Here is a 20,537-nt window from a genome sequence, read left to right on the forward strand (position 1 = left end):
TCTTGGAAACTGGCATGATCTTTGTGCTACCATTACCTGGTTTATCTGGAAAGCCAGATGTGACTGGATGTTCAAAGGAACCACTCCTAATCCTCTCTCCACTGCTAAACAAATTCTTGATCACCTGAACTCTGTCCATACTTCTTGTCAGCTACCTAATCAGTCTCTCCCCAATAGCAAAAACTCCTCTAGACTCACCTTAAATACCAACTAGCCCACTTTCCCTTTAATACCCACTATAATAGTACTACTGAACTCACTGGAATTGACACTATCATCTATGATACTACAGGGAGAACCATCGGAAAAAGAACCAACACTGTCAGAGCTCATAGGAAAGAGGAAGGAGACTGCATAGCAGCCTTGCAAACATTGGAATGCGCTTCTCAACTTTAGTGCAGCGATTTCAACTTGTTGGTCAACAATCCAAATGTCAGGAGATCTATGCAACAAAGCAAGAGAACAACAAACTGGAAAAATAACAGAATCATGGACACTATTTTGAATCTTTTTAATGCTTTTAGCAATATTTTATGTAAGGATTTACAATCCAAAAAACATGTGGACCTTACTTATTTGGCTAAGAAAGAGAGGCCTATCCATGATCCGCTTGTCTGGACACAGGAAGGCTCTTTCACTCTCTAAGTGTGTCTGTCTTTTTTTCCTTTTATCAAAAAAAAAAAAATAAGTAGCAGGTTTCATGCAATTGGGGAGATGTCAAGCCACCCAAGCCAGTTAGTACCTAACCTGTGGGCAGGTTTTTTACCTGTTAGAAATCCGGAAAATGTTGGAAATCCGTAAAATCCAAAACTACCCCTATTTCCTCCACGTCTAGCCCCACTAACCAAATTTTTTGTTGTTCGTAATATTGGATTTTGACATAGAGGCTAGAACAGAAACAAAACTGTAAGAAGAAGAAGAAGATATGGCAATGGCGGCTTCGATTTCAAACTCTACCAACATCACTTACTCTCGACGTTATCTTCATCATCTCACTTCTTCAATCAAACCATCTCAACTTCCATCTCAGTTCAAAATCTTCAAGTCAACATCTTCTTCTATCCAGAACCCTAGTTTTCGGGTTTCAGCTTCAATGAGCATTGAAGCAACGCAGAAAGCTCCACAAATTTCATTCTTAGATCGGAAAGAATCTGGAGTATTACATTTCGTCAAGTATCATGGTCTTGGTAACGATTTCATTTTGGTATGGTAACTTAAATTTCAGTCCCTTTTCTTTTTCTTTTTCTTGTATTTGTTTTTTATTTTTGGGATTAAAAAAGAAGGAAATTTTGTGTGTTAGGTTGATAATCGAGATTCCGTGGAACCTAAGGTAACCCCTGACCAAGCTGTGAAGTTATGCGATAGGAACTTTGGTGTTGGAGCTGATGGTGTTATTTTTGCAATGCGGGGGATCAATGGAACTGATTATACAATGAGGATATTCAATTCAGACGGAAGCGAACCCGAGGTGATTGACTAAAATTGTTAGAAGGTTAAACAAAGTTTTTTTTATTATGCAATGTTTAGGGGTTTAGCCAGTTTATGAATAAGTTAGGTTACTGAATTGTTGAGCTAATTCATTTAAAGATTGGTTTTGAGTTTGAGTTGAATGGCGGTGCAATATTTTTTTTTTGCTGTTGTTGATTCTGAGTTTGGATGTTCCAGATGTGTGGTAATGGTGTTCGTTGCTTTGCAAGGTTTATTGCTGATCTAGATGATACACAAGGGAAGCAGAGGTAATTTGGTCTATGGCATTTGTGTGTTTCTCTCTGTGATGCTTGTTTAAGCTTTCGAAGAGTTGTTTATGTAGTAGCTAATAGTTGACAAAACATGTTGAATGTTTGACGGCTGAAAAGGAAATTGTCCTATTGCACAATTTTGCTGAGTTTTAATGATCGTGTTACTTGCAGTTTTACCATTCATACTGGTGCAGGCTTAATTGTTCCTGAAATTCAAGATGATGGGAAGGTAAATTCAACTTTACATTTCCGTGAATTCTACACGAGTTATTGAACCTTATAATTGGAGCACAGACAGTAGGTTCACGATTTAACAGCACGAAGTAATGCTATATAAATATATTTTAATGTACCATGTCATTGTGTTGTAGCGTCCTGTGCTTACCATTGGCCATTCTATTTTAGAGTTTTAGCCATGCCACAACTCTAAAGTACAGTGGAAGTGCAAAATAATTAGCTGTTTCCGTTTTAGATGTTTTTTCTTAATTGAGACGTGTCCTGATATTTCTGTTGGGATCTTGTATTTAGTGATAGTTTGTTTCAAATTGCAACATTGAGTGGCCAACAATATTCTTGTGATTGTTTTTTGAGGGTCATAACTCATGAAACTGGTTATGCATGTTGCAAACTGGTCTTTAACTCTAATTTCACAAGACACACCTAAACAGTGAAATTGACCATTTCTTGTATATAATCGTTGCGTTTGCAGGTTAAAGTTGATATGGGTCAACCTGTACTTAGAGCGTTGGATGTACCTACCAAATTGCCAGCCAACAAGGACCAAGCTGTGGTGAAGGCAGGACTAGAAATTGATGGTGCAACCTGGAATGTGACATGTGTTAGCATGGGAAATCCCCATTGCGTTACTTTCTCCACAAGTGAATGCAAGGTACCCATTTTTGGAGGAAACTAGTAACATCAAATTTCATGCATCATGCACTATGTTCCTTTACCATGCTACCCTTGATCTCCGAGAGCGCTCCTTAGCACTCCCGCCTTCTTTAATATATCAGTGCAACATCTCATAATAGTGTTTGAACAGAATTTGCTGGTTGACGACTTAAATTTATCAGAGATTGGTCCGAAATTTGAGCACCATGAAGTATTTCCTGCTCGAACTAATACTGGTTGGTTCATTCAGCTCCTTATTTACTACTGGCGTCTTTTGGTTCTTCATTTTGTATTAACACATGGTTGCCTTTTTAGTTTTAAGTTGTTCATATGATTCTTTTTCTTCGTTTTCAGAGTTTGTGCAAGTGTACTCTCGTTCCCACCTGAAAATGCGAGTCTGGGAGCGTGGTGCAGGTAAATGATGTCACTTTACCTTTTTCTGCAACCCTATTCTTAATTGTACTTCACATATCTAGATGTCCAGTGTCCTCCTCGCATAGGTTGCAGTTATATGGTCTTCTGAGCTTGCAGATAGGATCATTTGGGTGTACATGTTTTGGTTGTTATTTTTTTTAATGTGTATTCGAAATGAGTATGTAGGAGCAACACTGGCATGTGGAACTGGAGCTTGTGCAGTCGTGGTGGCAGCTGTTCTTGAGGGTCTTTCCGAGAGGGTAATACATCATAATGTTTGGAATATATCAATTACCCACTTGCTTCTGTTTTCCAATAAGGTTCCAATTTATGTGTAATCTTGCCTACTGCATGTACAGAACTGCACAGCTGATCTGCCTGGGGGACCATTGGAGATCGAGTGGAGGGAGGAAGACAATCATATCTACATGACAGGTCCTGCCGAGGTAGTCTTTTATGGATCTGTGTTACTATAGTTCTTTGACAAGAATTCTGTTTTGGAACTTCTAATCTATATTGAGCATAATTTCCAAGATTTTGTAGTATCAATAATTTATAAGTCTGTGATGCTTGTCAAATGATGTGTTTGTACTTCCCATGTATGCGTAGGATACTTTTATGTCATTCGTAGAGTTAGCAAGCCGAATCATTTCCAAAGGAAAATTTATTAGTAGCAATAACAGAGGAAAAACTTACTAGCTAGAGTCCTGCCCAGAGAGTAAAGTAAGGAACTTTAAAGAGTAAAATATTTATCTGGCCACATAAATATTAAGTGAAGAACATTAACAATAAAAGAGTGTGGAGATAACAAGCCATTGTGAGGGTCGTATAAGTGGTCTGGTGTGGTTGTATTATCAACGGTGGTGGGGGTGGTAAGTCATAAATGTGATACTGGTGGTATTAGCTTGGCGTGGATTTTTGGATATGGCAAAGTCAATGATAGCTTTTAGTAGTGGGGTTGTGTGGTTTCCTTGGCAAGTCTGTGGCTGTTGTGGCAGAGTTGTGGTTGTCTCATAGATTAGCCTCAGCGGTGTTAGCGGGTTGAAGGTAGCCACATGGGAGTTGGGTAGGTGATGACAACTGTTATTTGTTATCGACTGGCGTGGCTATAGAGCTGTTTATTCCACAGTGTTGAGCTTGTGTTTGCAGTGTGATATAGTTTGTATGACGCAGCAGTTTCTAAGAGTTGAGAATCCACATCGTGATCCACTAATAAGCCTTGAGAATACAAGGCTTCGTGTTCTGATCCACAAGAGCATAATTTGAGAATTTATTTCTAGTAAGATAATCCCTTGATAATAGGTTCTCTGAGTTTAAATACACAGTGGACAGTTAGAGCTAGTTATTAGACACATAAATGAAGAGGAAAGCAAACAAATAACTACTTAAAGAAATAGTCATTTCTAGTAACTGCTAGGATTAATAAATAAGTTTATCCTTGTTCCACATCATTGTGTTAGCCCTGTAGTGGTGGCACAGGTCATTGTGAAAATGTGCCATTTGACGAGGGAGGTGATGTCTAAGTAGCCCTGTGGTGGTGGTAGAAGACATTGTGATGATGAGGGAGGTGGTGTCCAAGTGGCCAAGATGGAATTTAGGGTTATTGATGTTGGTTATCTGAAAGTGGTGCTCAGTTTGGACGTGCAACAAATTGACCCTTTATGGTGGTTGGTGAAAGTGAAATTAAGGTCAAAATTTAAGGTTAGTGTTCTGAATAGACGTGGATTACAAAGATCAGTTATATTGGAAAAACATCACAAGCCTTGATTTATAATGATGTTATTGTAAAAGTAAAAATAGGATTTGTGATTAGTCTTGTGATTAAGTTTTTTTTTTTTTTTTGGTATCTATAAGGAACCCTGTTGCTTGCTAAACTGAAAGCATTTTATTATTTATATGGTGCAAGTGGAGGCATCTATAAGTAATTTTGTCAGTTGATCTGGTTCAATACTTACCAAAAAATCTGAATTATTATTTGACATATAAAGAAAGAGAAAGTATAAAAGTTGGAGATGACGGATGGATATCTAAAGTGGGCATGCGTATGTACATGCTCATCCCACCCAACATACTTTCAAATTAAATTTAAAGTATGAATTAGTACAATTGATTTGTCTTTCAGCAGCAATTTTTTAAGTAGACATTGATATTTAGTGTGTCCAATGAAGATCAAATGTTGTGACCACTGGCTTCTAGTTTTGTGTTAGAACTAACTTTAGCAGTGTTGTTATTTTATCATTCAATTTAAGCACTTCCTTGCATATATCCCAGCTTTCAGATTTTCACTGATTGATGCAGTATTACTATTACAACATAGTTTTCCCGTTCTCTGCAAATAAGAACGGAAGTTACGGAACCCACATGATCAGAATTAAAATACTAGAGAAGTGATAGGAGTCTACTCTCGATGCCCAAATCTAAACCTACAACAGCTTGATCTCACTTGTCTAATAGGTTTCTATTTTAGGTAGCACAGTAATTGGCTGACCTCTTGTACCGGTTGTTAGGCAGGATAGTGACAAGCTCAGATACACTGGTCTAGGTCTGGGTCAGGTTGAAGCTAAACTATATGATAGGAGTGCTAATGATGAATTTAATAATGGAAGTGGTGGTGAATGTTTAGTTTGTCAGCACTATCAGCTTGATTTCCATTAGTGGAAGTCCTATGCTTCTTGGGCATGGCCTGCCAACTTTTCTTCTTTTATTTTTTCTGTCATTTACTCATGTAGGCCCAAATATTTAGGATCTCTTGGATGTTAATGTCCAGTTCTTACGTTGGTGATCCATAGATTCCATACTGATTCACCACCTAAAAAAGGAGAGTAATATACCCTAATATACAATAAAGTCCGGTAGAGTTGGGGTTTATAAGATCTAAAAGACTCAAATGTCTGACCAAAGTGTTTTCTTTATTTGTTTGTTTAAGATATCCCTTAATGGATGACAAAAAGCTTTCCTCATATTTATAGAAAACAATTATGGACATAGGTGGTATATGTATTGGTCTTTGAAGTTGATCACCACAACTTATAGGGCCTTTCTAAGAGCAAGGGCTATGAAACAATGAGAAACTAGGTGGAGGAGTGGTTTTCTGGTCGTGAGAGGTAGTTTTAACACACTAGGAGGCACATGATCAGCTGTAATAAAATAACTGAAAAAAATGCTAGAGAGGCATATGATCAGCCGCTTTCTTTTTAATCAGCCTCTCAGTCTAGTAGTTTACACTGTCAGGCACTTCTTCACTTGAATGAGTGTATGAATGAATTTGGGTAAAAGTGGACCTCTCCACTGCCCATAGTATATCTGATTTGATCAATTTTGACCAAACTCTTTCTCTGAGGGAGAGTTCTCATCCCATAGTCTTTGTTCTAATGCCACTGAACTTAAGTTATGAATAAGTTGGTTCCAGACAAAATTAATAGACAAAAATAGTCTCTCTCTAATGCATAAGAAGTTGCACAGAAAAATGATCAGAGATCTTGAGTCATGAACTCGATCACAACCACGGGTTTTAGATCACTGGGTCCACTACCTCTCTAGGATATCACTAGCTACTAAAATTAACTTCTCAATAACTAGAGCTGGCAAACGGGCGAGACGGGGCTGGTTTGTGACCAACCCGCGGGTTACGGGTTAATACAAGCCTAAGCTTGCGGGTTGAAATTCTTCACGGGTGGTCATTTATCTAACCCGTGCCCGTCCCGGGTAAAGCTCGCGGGTTCACGAGTGCTCACGGGTTAATTTCTAACTATCTTTGAGAATCGTATCCCTTCTCTTATTCTCTCTTATTCTTCTTTTTTCTTATTTCTTCTTCATCTTCGTTTTTCTTGAGTTATTTTCCGAGCGATTGTGAGAGTTTGTGAGAGATCGATTGAGAGAAGTGTTTGATGAAACTATTATATGATGGAGGTGTTGTTGTGGTGGTGAATCTTTAAGGAGGAGAGTCAGGGGATTGATATAGTTCTGCTCGAGATGATGAAATAGAGAAGTAAAATTAGGGTTTCTGTTAATTGTTTGGAATTCGATACGAGAAAGGATTAAGAAGATTTAAACGGAACTACAGGATGAGTTTGTTTTGTTGAAGATTTTGGATGTTGAATTATCGATTGGAGGTTGTTCTGATGAAGAATCAAAACCAGGTAAATTTGGGGTTTCAGTTTTGATTGATTTCTTTATGAAATTGAATTTGTTTTGGTATAATATTTCATGGGTTTGTTATTGATTAAGGTAGAGATGATTGTATAGGATTTAATTTTGATTCTAAGAATTAGGGTTCTTGTTGTTCTTCCCCAATTAGGAATTAGAGTTCCTGAATCGAGTTGTTTCAATTAGGGTTCTAAGTTGATTTAATTTTAGTTTCTGAATCGAGTTGTTTCAATTATCGAGTTTTGTTGGTACTAATGGAACTAAGGCTTGAGTTTGGGATGGAGTGGAGCTGCATGTATTTGTAGTTAGAGTTATGTTGATGTTCAGTGATGGGTTCATGTGTATGTGAAATTGAAAGATGGGTCTGAGCTGAGGTAATTTTATCTGTTACGATTGTTTCTGAGATATGAAATTCAGAGAAGAAGAAGCCATAGGAATTGTGGGTTTGAATCAAGAGTTCAGGGAAGAATCAAGATGGGTTCATAGTCATTGTCAAGGAATTGAAGGAGTTGTCGATGTTGTGAAGATGAAATGGGTTTAATCGGTTGCAGAAGGAGATTCGATTGGTGGTGTTGTTGATACTGCACCTCAGTTCAAGAACGAGATTTCAGAGAATCAAATTAGTGGTGTTGATATGAGGAACTCAGTGGGAAGAAGAACAATGGATGGGGGAGGTAGTGATTGATTTCTGCTGTCGAAGAAGAGGCTGGACTGGAGCCTGGATATGTTGCTCTTTCACAGTACGGGAATGAAATTACGGGTTTACGGACCAGCCGCGGGTTTCACAGTACGGGCCGGGTTAACCCGTTTCTTCACAAGCCACTAATTATACAACCCGCGTCCGTCTTATTTAGTTACCATCCGGGACGGATGCGGGTTTTCACGGGACGGGACGGGCCAACCCGCGGGTTTTGGCTTGATTTGCCAGCTCTATCAATAACATACAATTGACAACCACTAAACACTTCTTGTTATTAAATTTAATTTGTAACCACTACTTATATTAAATTTATCCTCTTATCTTAAAAGCCGACCACTTTACAAAGACAAATTAGAAAATAAATAGGTGTAAAGTGATTAGTGCAGTCCACTCTTTTCTACATCATCTTTCTAGCTCATCCTTGGTTTCCTTAGACTACAAGGTTTAGCTTTGAAACATGAATATCTGTCGGAACTTAATATATTCTTTTAGTAACAGACTTGTACAATCGATAGTTCATGTTAGTCATGCAAAAGTATTAAGGTTTTTGACAAAAATATACTTAGATTCTGGACAAATTTGGTGTTTGTAATGCCTTGTTGAGAACGAAATCAATAAATTATGACTTCAAGGTCTGGACAAATTTGGTGTTTATTAGTCGAGAATGAAATCAATAGTTTATGACTTGGAAATCTTTGATTTACACCTTGCTAGAGTTTTGCCTCTGCATTTAAACATTTTGCATGTGGTTTATGCCTTCTCTTTCATTTTTGTTTTCCGTCCTCCCACTCTGGGTTTATAATTTTTCTATGAGTGCAGTATACTGTAAACCATCTGAAAGATGTGTACATATATATCTGGCTGTGCCTAAAACAGAAACATCTTAATTGTGATTATATTTTACATTACTTGATCATACATATAAATCTCCTCTAATGACATGTCACAAACTGAGGGATTATATTACATAGCTACACATCTTTATAATGATCTCTAGATGACCTTAAAAACTGAAAGCAAACGAACAGCATTGAAAATCAATTTCATAAGTATTAAACATAATGAAAACTACACTTACACATATGCTAGAGAAGTTAGAGAACATATGTAGGGATGCACACGGTCGATTTCAAAGTAACTAATGGAAACATAACTTATGATTGTCCACAGTGTTCATAGTTGAATTGAAATGGTCACCAGTCCCACCCATATGAACCAACATTTTCATCTCGTCTTCATCATCTATTTTCCACAATGATTCAGAACCTAACTCCCATAGTGGAGAAGCCATCGGAGGACATGGAAAGCTGCAACCTACTTCCTTATTGTTATTAGTACTGTTAGATCTTTCATCAAAAAATTGTCCACTGTTTACTTCGTCTTCTGGGGAAGCAATTTCGTCCCATATTCGATCCATCGAGTAATCTTCCTCTTCACTTATATCTCTTTCTCCATTAACATCTATATCGGTAGTATTACAACTTCCTTCGTTACCAGGGAACCTGTTGCGTATTCCTGGAACATTTTCGGATTTTGTTGGTGATTCTGTCATAGTAGTAATAGTTGATGATGATGCAATTGATGTCATTGCTGTACCTCGTTTTCTCATCTCTTGAGCCTTTTTCCTCATATGTGTTCGCCAGTAATTCTTTATCTCGTTATCTGTTCGGCCTGGTATTTTTCTTGCAATTCTAGACCACCTGCAACCAATTACTGATACATCATTATCTCCTATAAGAAATAAGATAATTAACATTAGAAATCAACAGGTTATGGCATCTACTGAAACAGTGTCAGAAATTCCTAGTGGCTCTATATGCATAATAAATAGAGATGACATCATGTGTAATCAAACCTATTTCCCCAACGAGAGTGAAGTTCCAGTACAAGACGTTCTTCTTGGGGAGTCATCCTTCCTCGTTTGAGGCCAGGGTGCAAGTAATTAACCCAACGTAACCTGCAACTCTTTCCTGTTCTGTTCAAACCTACAAACAAAATTAATCATGGAAGGTTAAAGGTACATAGTTCCTTATACCACCATATAGTTTTTTTTTTTTTTGTTCTTCCAAATAATCGAGAACCTAAACGTATGTACGCTGTAAGCACGTACTATCAAGTACAGAGAGAGATAGAGTAGTAATAGTGTTTTTTCATCCTCGCCAACACCCGAACCTGATACTTTTGCTATGAAATCCCAACGGCGATCACCAAATAAACCTACAAAACACACCAATTGCAGATCCTCCTGTTCAGTCCATGGACCTTTTCGTATATGATCTTCTGTCTGCACCATCTTCATCTTTTGGATTCTTCTTATCTTTCCTCAGTCGGAAAATAGTTCTTCCTCTTTATGTGTTTTAGCTTCTGTTGATCTTATCTGAGTTTGTTTCCTCCAGTTTCCGTACCTTGTAATTCTAATAGAGATAGACAAAGAAAGAACGAGATAGTAGTAGCAGGAGCAGTAGTAGTAGAAGTACTCTGAAAGTGCCAAGGTAATTTTGTTTTAAAACTAGCAAGATTTTGAATCACTAAGGACTGCTAAGTACTTGCATATTTATATTGTAATTTCATATGGTTAGTGATTGAACTTTTAGATTATAATTGCTACTTTGCATCGTATAGTACACGCCGTACACGTGGTGCACATACATGAAAACTGAATCAATCTGCTGATTTTGGTGAATGATTATATCTTCCACTGTCTTTCTTCCTGTCTATTTTATTTTAACTGTTTCGTAAGTGGCAAGGTGTTATCTATTCTGCACTTTCCATATAAGCCTATAAGATGTTATCAGGAATATTCTAAATGAAACATATTAGACCCTACTGAACCATAGATGTTGCACTCAAAACATTCTTTTATATGTTGTTATCAGGGAATATGTGTTTTTGCTGTCACTGGTTGGATGCTTTGCCATCCCTGTTACTGTATTAGTTTCAAAAAGAATAGCAGCCGGGATCATGTTGAAAACTTGTTAATTTGCATGATCAGGCAGAATCTCTGTGGTTAGTCCTGTAAAGTTTCAGGAAAAACAGAAGTCCAGATGAATTATGTTAGTGTTGTGACGGAATGTAGAGTTTAAACAGTTGTACTGCAATGCACGTTTATGAGTTAAACCGGTGGAGGGTATTCGTCACCACGACAGAATATTTCTAAAAGTAAATAGTAGAATATTTGGCTTTACATAAAAATCTTACATATAATATAAAAAAGATTCAGGATATAAAAATAAAAAGCTTAAAAGCTCTAACAATATAAAGTAAGTTGATAATTATAGGAGGGAATTAACAACAGTAGTTAACTAGATCTTGTTCTTCTTGTTAATGTAAGTGTAGTCTAAGGGAATGATGGCTGTGAATAATTTAGTTAATCTAAAGCAACAACAGATAAGAGTCCCATTGTAGGATGAAAGGTAAAGATACAAGGACAGCCAAAGGGAAAGGTGAAGAAAAGAGATGAGAGGACAAAACCCCATAAAGCTAAGCAAGAAAAAAACAAACATCAGTACAAAACCTGATACAATGCATCTCAGGAAGACACCTGCACTTACACTGTCGAAAAGGTTTGGGCCGCTTTGGCGCAGGTTTTTTTTTTTGAGATTATGATTGTTGATAGATCATTCGTGTTGTGGGAGCTGTGAAATGTTAGCAACTAAGCTACTTGAGCGGTGTAGTATGCTTTGTATACATAGCCAGATAAATGAGAAGATGATAGAGTTTTAAAGTCATTCTGGCAGTGTCCATGGCTAGGTAAACGAGAAGGTATAATTTTACAGACGCAAGGAGCAGAGCAACAGAGATCTTGCAGGCTATATTCTGGCTATACTTGGCTAGTGTGCGTACAAAGCTGTACAAACTGCATTATTGGAATGGTAGTGTCTGTTCCAGTAAGCTGCTATAGTCTAGTAAGGTAGCCAAGGTGGTAACCAACCTGCTAAAGTTGAGGTTTTAAAATTAACATCAATTTTTTTTTTACTAGTTGAAGTCTTTAGGATTTCGAAAGATAAAAGAAATCGTGCATGAATCTTGTTATTTTTATCTTTTCCAAAATGGAATCTTGAGTTGGTATTATCAAAACGTAAGAAAGAATCTTGAATCTCTTGTGGTGGAGCCGCGAGGGTTACTGGCTAATACATTATTCTTCTCAGATGTGGCACCGTAAAACTTAACTACAAATTTGATCATTTTGATAAATAAAATGCTTTGTCGACAGAAATTCTTATTCGTCTGTGTCATTTGAGGCGATCATGTGTCCGTGATGTATTTGTTGATCAAACTTTGAGTTAAATATTTCAAAGATACGAATCGGGATTTTGATTTTAGTCTGTGATCGAGTGGTTTCAATTGAAAGCTGTTGTAAGGACCACTTATTCACACTATTTATAGCATAAATTCTCTTTTCTTTTTATAAAAACAACACATACTTGAAATTATTCTAATTCTTAATTTTTTTCAAAGTATGCAGCTTTAGTGATGGCTAAGCCAATACTTGTTTAGTTGAGGAACCCCAATTAAATTGTGACATCTTAAGTGGAATATGATGTAATACACTACTATACTATTAGCAACTTGTGTGGACTCAGGGGATCAAATTTGTCGTGCTATTTCGTGGTAACTACTTTTCATGGGATTTGGTGGTGTATATGGCTTGAATTTAGCTGAAGTGATTTTGATGGGGGTTTTTGCTTTGACACTCAACGAGGGGCGGAACTAGCTTGAGGCATGGGGTTGGCAGTTTCCCACCCACACTAGGTGGACTCCCAAGCCTATTTTTTAACTAAGCCATTGCATTTTAGACCATTCAGAGGAAGGGCTTTCTTTTCTTTTGCCTACCCAGACCACAATCCTAGCCTCGCCGCTGCATTCAATCTTATTAATAATGTCAAGATTGTATTTTAGCAGAGATGCTAGACTCACCGAATTATCTATCAAAATTTCTCCCGAGAGAAAATCGTGTGGCGGTTATCCAATGACTTTAGCATTGGGATTATAAGTGTGGAAAGGGGATCTTATCATTTATTAGTGTTGGTGTACATCTTGGGAATCAATTCTCGGTACATATAGAGTTTCCGGTATTTTAGAGGGAACTGGAGCACTATGTATCATATGAGAGGAGAATACATATACCGCAACTTTTATATACCTATGAATTTAATTTTGGTGTTTCTGAACTTGCTTCCTAATACAAATTAGTGGTGATGCATTGATAATTTGTTAAATTAATAGTTGCAATTTTACTCTTAAATTTTATTTTTGACTGAAATACCCCTCCCTAAGTAAGAAATGAATTTAGAGTTTGGTATCTATCCTTCCATCTAAATTGACTCTTCTAATCATTCAAATCCATTGGATTAGGTGTTATAAGAAGAACTGTAAATTTACTGTGATTAGACGCTATTATTTTGAATTATATGAACAATTGGATACTAGGATATTTCAATCTGTGATAAGAGTTTTCCGAAAGCAAGCGCCAATGCTAAGAAATTAGGGGTTAAAATCGTATCGGTAACTTATTAAGAGGGCAGATTCAAAAACCCTTAAGAAAATGGCCATTTATTTATCTCGTGAATCTTAATCGCCGATGTAACATGAGCAAGAAAGTGATCTAGTGAAAAAGGCAAACGAAAGCATGCATGTAACATAGATTTTATTTTGGCTTTTGGCCATAGCCATTAAAACATGTCGTTAGTCGAGATAGGTCCAATAAAATATTCACAATGAACAATGCTGATTATGAATGCACCATGCATATATGGCATGCTAAGAGCCGTGAAGGGAGAAAGAAATTGATGGGGTTATTTCATTAGGAGGTCATCTTAGAGAAGGGTTAGTTATAAGTAGAGAAAAATACTAATGAAATGCATGAGGTGGATTCCACCAATTTGTGGTCATCCCACTTAGAAAACTCCAATCTCTTTCAAAACTTCTTTCTCTAAAAACATAATAATACTTGTTGGAGTAAATTATTGTATATTTTGTTTCCGACTGTTCTTATTTTACTGTGTATAACTTTGGCTTTTACAATCAATGACAACAAGAAGAAGAATTGAAAGAACAAATGTGAGAGACAATCGGAGGTGCCGCAATTTGCACTATGAGACTCGTTGGAATGACCTTTCGTATAGTGCATAAACAGTACGGGAGTCAAGGGGTCAATTTCAAACCTCAGTTCTTCATGGTTGCTGATACGGGATACCGATTTGTAAGGGAATGTACCAATCCATGTATTAGAAGCGTTTTGTCTCTAATGAATTTTGGTACATTCCCTAGCAATCCGTTATCCCTGTTAGCAAAGACGAAGTAGTAGGTAGCAATAGTCTCCAAATCCAACAAAGCCTGGAAATATTTCAAGCCTACTAATGTCATTAATTAGTCAGAGAAAGAACCAAAGACGGGTTTACCTCAATTAATTATTTTCACAATTCTAGACACTACTTAAAAAAACAAAACAAAATTTCCCGAGAGCAGTTTCAAAAATAAAAGCATGTTTGGAAAATGGAGAACCGCTTTTGGGATGATTGGTCACAACTGACTGGGCCCGGTAAAGAGGGTAATACTTTATTACTGTCGGTTTTGGAAAAGTTTTCTCTTGGTTTGTTAAGAATTTATGTCTACACCGTTATTTACACCGAAATTCATATATCATTATGCGTCGACTATTCATAGATTACCTATAGCTTCCATATAAGATACGTCGTTCTCAAAGAAAATATCATTTCTAGATTTAGGATTTGGATTGTGTGCACATAATATAAGGATTTGGAGTATATCTAGCAAAGTCGTATTTTATGAGCAATTTCCTTATTTAGATATATGAATTTCCATGTAAAAATATACAATTTTTTTAATAAACATTATAATATATAAAAATACATAAATTATAACATGGAATTGTAATGGTTTTGCTGCAAAGCTTGTTAGGAAACATACGAATGATTTGAGTAGAATGCTTGATCCTGACATTATTTTCTTATGTAAAACAAGAGTAAGGACTGATTAAACCTTTAAAATTTCCAAATTCCTTCTTTGTACCTTCGGTAGGAAAAGTTAGAAATATGTTTTACCATTTAGTTTTGGTATTGTGCATCATGATAGAAATATGATTCATGCCTTAGTTGCTAGTCACCCTGCTAAGCCACAATGGTTGCAGTCTTGTGTTATTTTGGTTTCCCTTATTTTAACTAGTATTGACGCATGAGGGATGCGCCTGTTATTGATACACGAAAATATCACCCCTTTAGCCGGGTTAGTGTTCCCTCAAAGAGGAGTCAAGTCCAACATAAGACATGGAGATTTAGGGGCTAAAGGCCAAGTCCACCAAAAAAGTGTCTATTAGATGGAAAGGACAAGGGAGGAATTAATAGGAAGGAAGGAGGTTTCATTAGAGAAGGAATGACATTAGTAGTAACTAAAGACGTTTATGACACATGGCATGATGTCATAAAAGGAAGGGGCTTTTGGAAAGTCTATATAAAGAAGACAAGGTATAATGGAAAGACAACTCTCTCTCTTATTATTCTTGGAAAAGTGAGGTCATCTTGGCTAGGACGGGTAGAACCTAACGAGAAATTGGGTATTAACATTTGGCGACCACACCCGGAGGCTCGTGCCTAGTTCATCATGACACACATAGAAGGCGCTAACTCAGGCGCGACAGAGAGCCCAAACGTTCCCCGCTCAATCAAGAAGGCGAGAGGGTGGGGATAGTGACAGACCCGATCACACAAGTGGGAAAACCAGGTACTACACGTGAAGAAGATGAACAACAGAGAACTGAGGAAGCGCCACCCACCCACTCTTCCCTCAAGGAGCTACAGAAGGAACTAGAAGGCCATATACGCAGGGAACAAGAACTAAGAAGACTCATGAAGGCAGCCAATGCCGAAAAGAGCGCCAAAGAAATAATGGAGAACGCAAAGGAGGAAGAAGAAGATCCCGTAGCTATGACGCAGGAGGCGATGGAAAGATACTTAGAAACGAATTATAGAGTTGTAAAGTAAGACAATTACAACTTCATGGTGAATCCTTATTCCTCTGAAATAACATAATATCAATACCCGGAGGATTACATTTCACCCAAATTCAAGATTTATAATGGTCAAGGCAACGCAAGAGAGCATCTCAGCAGATTCTTATCCGCTATGAATGATCGCGCAACTGATGGGAAACTATGCTTAAGAGAGTTCCCAAAATCGCTAACTGATACAACATTCACTTGGTATGATAACCTAAAGTCAGGAAGCATCAGTTCGTGGTCAACCATGTCCACGCTCTTCCTCAGAAAATTCTACTCAGCAAAGAGGAAAGTCACAACAATAGACCTGAGTAAGTGCAATCAACGCTCAGGTGAGGAGATGGAAAATACATCGCCAGGTTTCGCCTGCTCACCCTTGATTTCCATGAGGACGTAAGGGAAGAAACGCTAGTGGAAATTTGTGTACGAGGGATGACCCCATCCTTTAAGAAAAGCCTGGTCAACTTCCGCTTCCCCAATTTTGTGGAGTTAGAAGAAGCGGCTGCAAGGATTGTTGACTGCATTGAGGAGCCGCACTCAGACTACATCTGGCGAAACTCGGTGAACACCGCATTAACCGCGCCCAGAAATACCCGTGCAAATAACAACCAAGAGGGTTGGGGAACACAGACGCTTCCACCACCCTTGCCCTGCAGCAAGGAACAAATCGTGGGATTATTGGAACAATGGATAGAAAACAGAGAAATCCAACTGCCGCCAACAAAGACAGACCCTAGCGCTGTTGACACAAATGACGCCAGGTATTGTCAGTACCACCGCAGAGTACACCATCCCACGACTGATTGTTTCAACCTTCGGAGGATGTTCCAGAAAAAGTTGGATATAGGTGAGATTGAGATGAACAATCCGGAAAGTTGTAAAACGACCCAACACCAAATCATGATGCTCTCCCATGACCTAAGCGGGGGTGCTTGGCAGCCTTGGGACGATGAGGAGGAAGAAGTGTGTGAAGTCGATGCGGAAAACCCAGCATTCCCAAACACAGACAGTGTAGCCGGACAGTTCGCTAAACCGGTGCTATCCCAACAATTTTTTGACTCCCTTAGCTTCAGGGAAGACCAAATCAGAGAAGCGTCCAAGGCTATAGCCGCCATAGCGGCGGGGAAGCCTTGTGGTCTTCTCCCCAAGGAAGCAATCGTGTTCACAAATGAGGGGAGAACACCTCAGGCCTCTATACCTCATAGTGCACATCAACGAGCAACCGCTAAAGAGGGCTTTCATCGATGGGGGCGCGTCCCTGAACCTGATCTCAATGCACACATTGGAAGTCCTAGGCGTTCAACGGTTCGCCATCAAAATGCAAGCTACAACAGTAAAAGGATTCGGAGTCCACGCTCAGACATCCATCGGGATCGTCAGCTTGGTCATGAGGGTCAGTCCCATTCGAGGGCCAACGCCGTTTTACGTACCGGAAGACGATACTACGTTCCATGTGTTACTAGGACGAGGATGGTTACTTAATCATAAGGTGGTCGCATCAACATATCATCAGTGTGTAAAGACTAACATAGGTGGTAAGCAATATCGAATTCCCGCTACGACTAACCCCTTCGGGCCAGAGGAAGCATACATGGCAGACACAATTTTCTATGACGAGCCTAAGAAGGAAGACGAGGTGCCAGAAATACAATCCCGTTACCAAAATGGGGAGAAGAAGAAAAATCAGAATGAACCAAGTCCGTATTTAGCCCGTCCAGATTGGTGTTCCCAACGGAAAGAAGAGGAAACAAGGCGAGCAACCCGGTTTTCAACGTTTCTCCAAGCCAAATGGGGGACATGTGTATCGCTTATAGGAATTAGCTGAGGGAGCGCCCGCAAGCACACAAGACTACACCGACGTACAAATAAACGAAGTGGAAGCTCCCGATGAAGGCATCAAGCAAAATTTGTCCGAGCTCCCTTATAGCATGATTGACGATGAGGAGCTGCGAAACCAATCGGAGGATACCATCACCAAGGTCGCCGAGGAACAAACACCAGAAGACCACACTATGGATGAAATGGAAGAAGTCGACATAGGGATGCAAGGAGATGAGCGCCCAATCATGATAAGCAAGAATCTGGACAGAAAGGAGAGAGAAACCTTGATCACACTGTTTAAAAATTACAAGGACGTGTTTGCCTACGATTACGAAGAGATGTTGGGTCTGGACAGCGACCTTGTGGTACACAACCTCGGAGTATCACCTGAATTCAAACCCGTGAAACAAAGGAGCAGGGAATTCCCCAGAGCTACCGTTCTCGCAATTAAAGAAGAAGTGGAGCGACTGCTTAAAGTCAAGTTCATCAAGCCTATCCAGCACCCTACCTGGATAGCAAACATTGTACTAGTAACCAAGAAGAATGGGAAAGTCAGGTGCTGTGTGGATTACATAGACCTGAATCGAGCTTTCCCAAAGGACGATTTCCCGCTACCAAACATCGACAGACACTGGACGCGACAGGGAGAAAGGGGAGGTATCCCTTTATGGATGGCTTCAGCGGATACAATCAAGTGAAGATGGATCCCTCAGACGCCAAAAAGACCGCCTTCCAAACTCCTTATGACAACTTCTATTATGTGGTAATGCCATTTGGCTTAAAGAATGATGGCGCCATGTACCAACGCGCCATGACGTCCATATTCCATGACTTGCTTCACAAAATGGTGGAAGTGTACATCGACGACATCGTGGTCAAGACACAAGAAGCGGAGGATCATATCTCTCACTTGAAAACAACTTTCGAAAGGTGTAGAAAATTCAAACTCAAGATGAAAACTCATGCGCCTTTGGAGTAACATCCTGGAAGTTCCTAGGGTTCATAGTAACTAAGGAAGGAATCCAAGTGGATCCAAGCAAAGTAGAGGCGATCACAACGATGGCATCAACATCCAGCACCAAAGAGCTGCAAGCTTTCATAGGGCGGATATCATATTTACGACGTTTCGTTCCTGGTTTGGCGCAGCTAATGACTGCGTTCCTTACCCTCCTAAAGAAAGGCATTCCCTTTGTGTAGGGAGAAATACAATGCACCGCGTTCGAAAAGCTAAAATAATTCCTCGTCAGCCCCAGAATCCTCAGTCCCCCAATACGAGGAGTCCCCCTCTATATCTACACGGAATTCATTGCTTCGGCAATAGGCGCGGTCCTTGCTCAAGACATAGGAGGAGACGAGCTGTCCCCTATCTATTATGTTAGCCGAGTTCTGCGAGATGCGGAATTAAGGTACCCACGAGTAGAACAGACATGTCTAGCTTTCACGTATGCGACGCAGAAGTTGAGGCCCTATCTCTTGACACACGAGACTATCGTGGTGGCGGCGAACCCCATAGCCTACATAGCCTCGAAACCTTTCTTAAGAGGAAGGACCGCCCGATGGCTGCTACAACTATCAGAATTTGAGCTCAAATACCAACGCCCGAACGCAGTGAGAGGACAAGCAATAGCCGATCTCATGGCAATGTTCCCGGGAGAAGGCGACGACGAGGTACACGAATACATACCTGGAGAAGTGGCAACCGCAGATGTTGATAAGCCTTGGAAAACGTTCTTTGACGGGTCATCATATGGTACTGTTGGAGGAGTTGCGGTGGTATTCGAAGCGTCACAAGGAGAACTGCTCTCCTATTCGTTTAAATTGGACTTCCCGTGCAGTAACAATTTCGCGAAATATGAAGCCTTGATTTTGGGACTCCGAATGGCAAAGGAGCTCAATCTGGGAAGCGTGGAAGTCAAAGGTGATTCAATACTCGTGACAAACCAAGTGAATGGTGACTTTCATGTCAAAGAGCTTCATTTAGCGCCTTATCGGGCAGAGGCCCAAAGACTGATGAACCAAACGGGGTCGATCCTGGATCACACAGGCAGGGGTGGAAACAAGCACGCAGACTCTCTGAAAACCCTGGAAAGCAAAGTGCAATTGAATGGCGAGGAAGAGGGTACCGTCACAATAAAGAGAAAGGAGTTTCCTAGAACTTGGAAAGAAGACTTGACCTTCGAGGAAGCAGACGACTGGAGAGGAGTGTCTATTGAAGACTTGACTCGTATGGACGAAAGACAAGTGATACCCACCCAAGATCTGAAGCATTTCGTTGTGATCCAAGGATCCTTGTATTACAGGGCGGCCGGAGGATCTCCCACGAGGTGTGTAAATAAAAGAGAAGCCGAGAAGTTGCTCCAGAAATTGCACGCGGAAACATGTGGACAAACTGGTGCCGTTCACTTTTACAGGAAACTTCAGAGGAAGGGAATGTACTGGCCAAGTGTGTAAGCTCAGGCATCAACACTCCAAGACAGTTGCGCCGATTTCCAAGCACCACCGCAACCCGCGGAAGTTTGCACCATCGAAGAAGTAGATTGGAGGCAACCCTACTTCGATTATGTCCAGCACGGGAAGTTACCGAGCGAAAGACAGGAAGGCCTCAAAATCCAAAGAAAAGCGACGCGGTTCTTCATACACGAGGGTGTTCTTTATCGCAAAAGCTATGGTAACGCTACGTTACGATGTCTGTCAAACCAGAAAGCGGTAGAAGTCATGACCCGGTCCGATGATGCGGAACATCAAGGAATGCGGAAATTGTTCCTACAACTATACGAAGGAGGCTTCTACTGGCCAACCATGAAGAATGATA

The 20,537-nt window shown here is 39.6% G+C and overlaps 3 protein-coding genes across 6 annotated transcripts; 2 read left to right on the top strand and 1 right to left on the bottom strand.

Moving 5' to 3' along the window:
* The first annotated feature begins 840 nt into the window (after positions 1-840).
* On the top strand, positions 841-3,635 carry LOC113320549 (diaminopimelate epimerase, chloroplastic-like). Its single transcript, XM_026568456.1, has 9 exons — positions 841-1,204; positions 1,301-1,468; positions 1,666-1,736; positions 1,911-1,968; positions 2,449-2,628; positions 2,782-2,866; positions 2,985-3,044; positions 3,231-3,304; positions 3,404-3,635. The coding sequence occupies exons 1-9, from the start codon at positions 926-928 to the stop codon at positions 3,518-3,520; spliced, it is 1,092 nt and encodes a 363-aa protein (XP_026424241.1). The 5' UTR covers positions 841-925; the 3' UTR covers positions 3,521-3,635.
* A 5,101-nt stretch (positions 3,636-8,736) lies between these two features.
* LOC113323551 (transcription factor MYB59-like) lies at positions 8,737-10,437 on the bottom strand. 4 transcript variants are annotated; one of them, XM_026571866.1, is made up of 4 exons: positions 10,063-10,437; positions 9,746-9,875; positions 9,487-9,590; positions 8,737-9,405 (listed from the first exon to the last, which is right to left on the bottom strand). In XM_026571866.1, exons 1-4 carry the CDS (start codon positions 10,187-10,189, stop codon positions 9,029-9,031), a joined length of 738 nt encoding a protein of 245 aa, XP_026427651.1. In that variant the 5' UTR covers positions 10,190-10,437; the 3' UTR covers positions 8,737-9,028. The 4 variants fall into 4 exon arrangements, with proteins under 4 accessions (XP_026427651.1, XP_026427650.1, XP_026427654.1 ...); XM_026571865.1 differs by having other exon boundaries at positions 8,737-9,590; positions 10,063-10,434; XM_026571869.1 differs by having other exon boundaries at positions 8,737-9,590; positions 10,001-10,206.
* Positions 10,438-18,784: 8,347 nt separating this feature from the next.
* Positions 18,785-20,176, top strand: LOC113324784. Its single transcript, XM_026573073.1, has 2 exons — positions 18,785-18,905; positions 19,047-20,176. Exons 1-2 carry the CDS (start codon positions 18,785-18,787, stop codon positions 20,174-20,176), a joined length of 1,251 nt encoding a protein of 416 aa, XP_026428858.1.
* Positions 20,177-20,537: the final 361 nt, after the last annotated feature.

The sequence above is a fragment of the Papaver somniferum genome, chromosome 11 (assembly GCF_003573695.1).
Source record: "Papaver somniferum cultivar HN1 chromosome 11, ASM357369v1, whole genome shotgun sequence".
Taxonomy (NCBI): domain Eukaryota; kingdom Viridiplantae; phylum Streptophyta; class Magnoliopsida; order Ranunculales; family Papaveraceae; genus Papaver; species Papaver somniferum.

What these genes read in the sequence shown, in the direction of transcription:
- LOC113323551 (XM_026571865.1), bottom strand. Translation starts at nt 10,189, where the DNA reads ATGAAGATGGTGCAGACAGAAGATCATATACGAAAAGGTCCATGGACT. An exon ending in TTTCATAGCAAAAGTATCAG is followed by an intron (nt 9,876 to 10,062) that starts GTTCGGGTGTTG and finishes TTTTGTTTGTAG; the next exon opens with GTTTGAACAGAACAGGAAAG. An exon ending in CACTCTCGTTGGGGAAATAG is followed by an intron (nt 9,591 to 9,745) that starts GTTTGATTACAC and finishes AATTGGTTGCAG; the next exon opens with GTGGTCTAGAATTGCAAGAA.
- LOC113324784 (XM_026573073.1), top strand. Translation starts at nt 18,785, where the DNA reads ATGGCATCAACATCCAGCACCAAAGAGCTGCAAGCTTTCATAGGGCGG. An exon ending in CCTTACCCTCCTAAAGAAAG is followed by an intron (nt 18,906 to 19,046) that starts GCATTCCCTTTG and finishes CTTCGGCAATAG; the next exon opens with GCGCGGTCCTTGCTCAAGAC.
- LOC113320549 (XM_026568456.1), top strand. Translation starts at nt 926, where the DNA reads ATGGCAATGGCGGCTTCGATTTCAAACTCTACCAACATCACTTACTCT. An exon ending in CAGACGGAAGCGAACCCGAG is followed by an intron (nt 1,469 to 1,665) that starts GTGATTGACTAA and finishes TGGATGTTCCAG; the next exon opens with ATGTGTGGTAATGGTGTTCG. An exon ending in TCTCCACAAGTGAATGCAAG is followed by an intron (nt 2,629 to 2,781) that starts GTACCCATTTTT and finishes GTGTTTGAACAG; the next exon opens with AATTTGCTGGTTGACGACTT.